Source organism: Oculina patagonica, unplaced genomic scaffold (assembly GCF_052425735.1).
Source record: "Oculina patagonica isolate OP01 unplaced genomic scaffold, crgOcupat unplaced852, whole genome shotgun sequence".
Classification (NCBI taxonomy): domain Eukaryota; kingdom Metazoa; phylum Cnidaria; class Anthozoa; order Scleractinia; family Oculinidae; genus Oculina; species Oculina patagonica.
The window spans coordinates 1-7,024 of NW_027558749.1; the positions used below are offsets into that span (position 1 = coordinate 1).

At 38.1% G+C, this 7,024-nt stretch overlaps 1 protein-coding gene across 1 annotated transcript; it reads left to right on the forward strand.

Moving 5' to 3' along the window:
* Window positions 1-160: 160 nt before the first annotated feature.
* Window positions 161-6,226, forward strand: LOC144641330 (resact receptor-like). Its single transcript, XM_078500350.1, has 8 exons — window positions 161-2,570; window positions 3,639-3,737; window positions 3,965-4,042; window positions 4,370-4,474; window positions 4,604-4,675; window positions 4,966-5,131; window positions 5,244-5,390; window positions 5,980-6,226. The coding sequence occupies exons 1-8, from the start codon at window positions 2,511-2,513 to the stop codon at window positions 6,159-6,161; spliced, it is 909 nt and encodes a 302-aa protein (XP_078356476.1). The 5' UTR covers window positions 161-2,510; the 3' UTR covers window positions 6,162-6,226.
* Window positions 6,227-7,024: the final 798 nt, after the last annotated feature.

Consider the following 7,024-nt stretch of genomic DNA (forward strand, 5'->3'; position numbering starts at 1 on the left):
AACGAAAATGCTCTTTTTTAGTCAATTCGTCTTTCGAACTCGGAGACTCTTCAGACATGCAAGGCTCATCAATACTAGTCCCTCTGCAAATGTTTGTGTTAACTTGAACACATAGCAAGAAGTTAGGGGGGGGGGGGGGGTGGATGGCACTAGCCCTCAAACCTTTATTATCAGACCACAGCACAGAATTGAAACAAGATGAGTAAATAATTTGAAACTGTAGCTTGCCCAGAAACTTTACTTAGGCCTAACACAGTCATTAGGCTACAATTACTTCATTTAATGTGATGCAGTGTGACAGGAGTGCTTGTCACGTGACTTACCCAGGCCCAAACTGCCACCCTAAGCCTAAATCAAACCTTAACCCCAACAACTCATCCCTAACCTTAACCCATAAGCCTTTAACCTTCAACCCTAATCCAGACACTATTATGGGTTAAGCATAACCCTAGCTTTCACTCCGTGGTGTCGTACGTCCTGGTCACGTGACCCCTATTGTTCTCCATAACCCTTAGAATCCTAAGGTTCTGGTATTTTTTAAGCAGTTTTCTGGGCTTAAACTAATCTGTCGAATTTCGTGATTGCATATAAGAAGCTCAAGTAAAAATGTGTGCTGTTTCAAAACACTGATGGCTCAAAGTTTTATTGTGACGTCAGCATTCAACCGTTTCTTTCTTGTTGAGCGAGCATACGGGCTCGAATCTGGCGAATATTTCGTTTTTAAGTGTTTTTTCGAGTCATTTTCCACTGCAGAAGCCCCCAGGCTGGCATCATTAAGCTAGAATGGTGGGTAGAGGCCAGCATCTGAAAGAAACCAGAGGTGAGAGATGATTTTGTCTTGATTGGAACGCCAGAAATATTCGAATCGAAAGATGGCGGTTCATTGGTAAAGTTGTCTCTCTGGCCGTTCTGTGGGTGGATTCCAAGACCTGCCAAGGCATTTTGGACGAGTTCTGACTTCCAAAGAATGCAATCGGTGCAACATTTTGCCGGCAGGATTGGGTGGCTCGACACTTATAAAAAATATATGGAATAAAGGTAGGAAGCCTTTCATGCCGTGGCCATGACTGTTTTTCCCAAGCATCCCTTTCGGTCAGCAACGAGGAAATTACAGGTTTGCAAGCATAGCTCTAATCGAATAGTAATTGCTGAGTCTGCTGAATGATTGATGGGAAATTTCCTTGGTGAACGGAAGGGAATAGGGTTGAAGTTTGCTGCAAATGTATATTTTTGAAGTCAGAATTATTTTTTCATTAAAAAAAATGGAGGCAAAGATGTGTGTTTTTTGTTGTTGTCCTGTTACGTAGAAAACGGGCATTTTCAGATTTGCTGCTGAACAAAGAACCATATGCAACAGAAATCAAGAGTTTTAGTCAGTTAGTTGGCTTTTAAAGCTATGAAAATTATCACTTTGCCATAAAAAGCAGTCATTACTATCATGTGCCCAGATATGTAAAAGCTAGAGTTTTTTCAATCACTGCTGGTATTTTCCACGCACATATGCGTGGCTAGGACTTAAAGGGTTAATATAAGGTGATCGTGTGAGCTGGGTCGCGGTCGCGATTTTGAATGGAGGAGCAGTCATGTACTTGACGTGTAAAAATACCTCATAAAAGTATGGACAAATTGAAAACGAAACTGCAACACATTTAATTCCCTCAAATTGGATCAGAAAAATTTCCTAGTTCCCCGTTTTACTTAGACCGCTCTCCAAAACATGCATTGTATTTTTCGCGGTGCATGTTACCTGGCCTCACCTTAATTAAAAATCGCGACCGCGATAGCGAAGCTTCCGATTACGTATGACGTTTCCCATGCCAATTACAATCTGCAAAACTTAGACAAACTATAAAAATATCAACACAAACTCCTGGCTACACGATGTCGCAAGTAAGCGTAAGGTGGTAAGTTGAGTCTACTACTTGCGGCTCCATTCAATTTAGCAATACCTAGTAAATAAGCAAAATCATCATGCGAATGACTTAAGAGGATAAATACGAATTGCGTGTTAATTTGATCTCAATCAAACTGAACGCAAGTCATCGCACAAAAACGCCTGGCCACACGATGTCGCAAGTGAGAGTAAGGTGGTAAGTTGAGTCTACTACTTGCGGCTCCATTCAATTTAGCAATGCCTAGTAAATAAGCAAAATCATCATGCGAATGACTTAAGAGGATAAATACAAATTGCGTGTTAATTTGATCTCAATCAAATTGAACGCAAGTCATCGCAGAGAAACTCCTGGCTACACGATGTCGCAAGTGAGAGTAAAGTGACCTAAGGTGGTAAGTTGCGTCTTCTACTTGCGGCTCTATCCAATTTAGCCAAAGCTTAAAAATGGGGGCTTGTGCAAAACTTACGACGATTTGTTAAATCGAATGACATAAAACAAACTTCCGTTTTGAACAAACCAATTTTATTGCAGTCTTTTCGTAGTCAAACATTTGAAGTAAATTTTCCGTTTATAAACGTTTCAACACATTTACAGTGGAGCTTCAATGACGGATGCATGCAAGAGAAAAACCCGAGAAAAGCAAGGACTCGAAATAGCATTGGTTCTCAATTTACCGTGAGTACTGGCGACAGAACGATGCTGGAATATGATAAAATGGTGCGCTTAAAAGCTCACTAAAAACGTCGCTAACTGCACATTATCGGGATAATTGGTAACATAACGGAACCTTATTGAAAATGCACTAATATATTCATGGTTTCGTCCTTGCACTCTAACACGGTAAATGCATTAAAAATAACTGGTGCATGTATACAAAATAATGCAAGGTTTTTTCACTTTTAATATAGCAGTCTATAACGCCAATTGCTCGCTTAACTACGATTCAACTTACTAGTATATGTACCATCGTTTTCTGTGCTAGCTTCTGGTCATCAAAACAACATGGAGTAGAAAAGATTGAATATATGCCCCACAAAGCAATTGCACGAAAATGATTGATCGTAACAAAATATCCAACAAGTCAGTTTTAAAAACATCTGAAGGAGAGTTCAACAATTAAGAGAATTCACTCATTGTCTTCCTTTCCACCGCAGTTCACATAATTATGATTTACTTTATATTCAGTTCGTCAACCGGCGCAAAGTCATTAATTCTAGCTTCTTCCAAATTCAACACACGTCATGAGAATGAAGGCCTTCTCATCACATCTAAAAAATGCTTAAACATGGGTTCAGAAGTACAGTTCTTCTTTGGAGAGTTAGTCTATGCAGCCTGTATAACAAGTGTAACTTATGAGAATATTGATGCTGATCTTGAGCGGATTAACAGGGTTAACATAATTTTTATTTAATCGTAAGGTTTGCAATATTTTTCTGCTCACTCGGTTATGGCCGTGTTTATTATTGTAGTATTTTGTCGTGTCTTAAGTGTGACTTTACTTTGGTGGTCTTGGACTGCGACTGTGACCTTACAGTGATGTTTTAACTGTAACTTAAACGTTTTGCTGTGACCTGTGACCTTAACATGGTTTAAATAGCTTGGCTTGTGACCTTACTGTGTTTTTACTGTGACTTGTGACCTAAGCGCAGTGTTTTGCTGTGACTTGCAAGCTTAGTGTGTTTGTTGTTTTTTCTCTTTTTTTTTACCGTGACGTATGTTCTAACCATGGTGTTTTTATGGCAGGTCATTAAAAGTCTTGGTCGTATGTCGTCCCAGCAGTCAATACATTCCGATTGGGTGGATGCAGAGAAACCGTTATCTTCAAACGTTGGTCGATACAAGGTTAAAAGAGAGCTTAGAGCGTTCGTAGAGATTTTTATTTTGCACTATGGGTCTTCTTAAAAGCTGTTGTTGAAAAACAAACGCTCTTTGCCTTATTTGTCAAATATGATTACCGTCCGTACTTATTCGGACTTTCCTCTCACCTCTTTGCATCTAGCCTAATTATGGTGATGCAATATAGATTATATGATGCACACAATAACATGCCTGTTATTTTTTCGCCCCAGGGAGACCTAGTGGCTATAAAACGGTTACGCAAGGATTCCATTAACCTAACACGTGAAATCTTGATAGAGATGAAACAGGTAGGCACGCAATACCAACGTTAAGTTATCAAATAAACTGCAAATAGACTCTTCACGAGAACATTACAAAACTGTTGACTGAAATACGTTTATATGCTAACAAATTGCGTAATGTACTAGGCCGTTTCTGACTAGGCTCAATAATGTTACATTTGACAACTTCGTAATAATTAGCGAGTCAAACAAAGACACGAATAATTTGACCTTTACAGTTTAATACTGTGCATTGATTAGGATTTCAACTTGTCTATGCAGATATGAATATACTACGATCGCGACATACAGAACTTATTAACAATTTAAAAACTTTTTTTTTCTTGCGGCTAGGTTCGCGACATTGTTCACACAAATCTCAATCCTTACATCGGAGTGTGTGTCACGTCACCACATGTCAGTATCATTTCCCACTACTGCTACCGAGGCAGCTTAGAGGTGAGACCACTGAGCAGTTACTCTCATTCATTTAAACATTAGCGCCTAACACTCTTTTATATGGCAACTCTTCTATATCACTGATGCCTAGCACACTTAGAATGGCATATTTCTTTTTTCTCATTTCAGGAAATCTTAGCCAATGAAAATATAAAACTCGATTGGTTCTTCCTAGCATCGTTTGCGCAAGATATTGCCATGGTAACCGAGACATTTTCTTTTACGTCTTTACGATTGAAATCCCTTAACTCCCTTAAATAGTTTGTGAATAAATTTCGCTTTACGCAGAAGGGTGCAAAACAACATCCCCGATTCTTTTTGTTCATCCCAAACAGTACGAACGATCGAAATACAAACATCATCGTTTGAGCAAGCTAATTTGTACCAACCTCCTTATCAATAGCCGAGTTCACTATGCCGAAAATGATCGTTGTTCCTCGGACTGTTAAGTGTACAATCTTATACTGCTATGATTTTGAAAAACGTTTCAGGGAGTGTCAGCACTGCACGCCTCCCATGTGCAAGTGCACGGCCATCTTACGTCATCTAAGTGTTTGATCGACAGTCGGTGGGTGTGCAAAGTATCTGACTATGGCCTGCGTCTTATAAAGTCCGGTCAAAGGCCAAAGGATGTTGGTGAACATGCTAAATACAAGAGTAAGTTTTCTATTAATTTTTGTTTATGCTAGTCTAAAAGAGATCCGAGATGCAATATTTTTTGCAATTATGTGTTTTTGTATTGGCTCACGTTATTTTATTTTTGTATTAGAATTGTTCTGGACAGCCCCAGAATTCCTCGGGGAGGATGATGGTGTGCGTTGTTCTCAACCGGGTGACGTGTACAGCTATGGGATCATTCTCAGCGAGCTGCTTAGTAGAGAGGAACCATATTCTTCACTTTGTATGGATCCCAAGGGTGAGTACGCCATTATGAACGATTGATTTAAACGGGCTTTACAATATCAGTAGTAAACCATGCTAAAGAGAGATTTCGTCGGGAAGACTGTGTAAAAACGATGAGTTTTCAAATTATAAAGCAATAAAGGCATAAAGTTATCAAAAACAACTCATAGCATGACAACAGTAGAAAAACGTAGCAAAACTTCAGAGATGTCAAGGTGGCTTGACCCGGACTTTTTGTAGGAGCACCTCCCAACTTTGAACCTCCCATACCTAAACAGCTTGATTTCAATTACATTTCCATTATAACACATGGATTACACATAGGCTGACCTATAATATGATATCAATTTTTTGAAGATCGAAATAAAATAATATCACGTGACAATGACGTCACACTTGTTATAGCTCTGAATCGAATTTCAGCCCGTACTTATACCTTGGGTGTTTGCCTTCTGCTGAGCGGAGATTCATAAAAATCTTTAACAGGAATTCTAAAATACTATATTGGAATTTCTAAAGAAAGGTATAACTTATGTGTAAACTAAAGTGCAGCGATCACTCATTTCAAATTTCTCTTATACATTAATTTTTCGTTTTCCCAGATGTTATCGAACAAGTAAGGAAACGGCTCATTCCAGTATTCAGGCCTGACTTACCAAGTGAGATTGGTGACAACAAAGGCGTTATTCACTTGATGCAAATGTGCTGGGATAACGACCCGTTCATGAGGCCAACATTTTCGGAAATAAAGTCAAAATTGAAGGCCCTAAGTCGTGGAAAGTGAGTGTATGGTCTAATGTTTTGATTATGATAGCCTTATGGTGTACAGCGTTTGCTTCTCAGGAAAACAAAATATATTCTGGTTGAATGGTTGTAGGAGCCACAAATGTAATAACGCCCTCAAATGTAATAAGGGTTTGACAACAAAAGTAATAACGCCCTCAAGTGTAATAAGGGTTTGACCACAAATGTAATAACAACTTATCACACAGTGGTGCGATGATATGAATTTTAAACTTGAGTGGTAAAAACAATTATTACAGATGGTAGCGTGGGTAAAATATTGTTTTTAACACGAATAAATATAATTCATATCTTCAATCGGCCGTGTAATTTTCTTTTATTTTACAGACAAAAACCGATAATAATAATAATAATAATAATAAAGATATTTTAGCAGGGAGCCCACGTCACAAAAAGGTGGTTTTCAGTGGGGCCCTGCATAAAATAAATAACAAATATGATAAAAATGGTTAAAAAGTGAATATTAAAAATAGAAGATGAAAAAGTTAAATTTTAAAAAAAATGAATATAAGAAATTAAAAAACTTATCAAATACTTCTAATATGTCTTTTAAAAGTTAAAATGTCAAATGCGCTTTTTGCTTTGTCGGGTAAAATGTTCCATTCGTGAGCAGCTTGATTAATAAAACGGTTCTGGCCCCAGGAGCGACATGACTTGGGCCTACAAATGTCATTTCGTCCACGAGTATTATAATTATGAATGTCTTTAAAGCTATAAAAATTAAAATCCCAGTCAATCAAGCCATTTAATGCCTTAAAAAACAAAATTAATCTATGAAGTCTTCTTCTTTCCATTAGAAAGCAGAAGACTTTATGAGAAATGTTGCAACTAGGTGGCTAGAAT

What these genes read in the sequence shown, in the direction of transcription:
- LOC144641330 (XM_078500350.1), top strand. Translation starts at nt 2,511, where the DNA reads ATGCAAGAGAAAAACCCGAGAAAAGCAAGGACTCGAAATAGCATTGGT. An exon ending in TCTTGATAGAGATGAAACAG is followed by an intron (nt 4,043 to 4,369) that starts GTAGGCACGCAA and finishes TCTTGCGGCTAG; the next exon opens with GTTCGCGACATTGTTCACAC. An exon ending in TGAACATGCTAAATACAAGA is followed by an intron (nt 5,132 to 5,243) that starts GTAAGTTTTCTA and finishes TTTTTGTATTAG; the next exon opens with AATTGTTCTGGACAGCCCCA.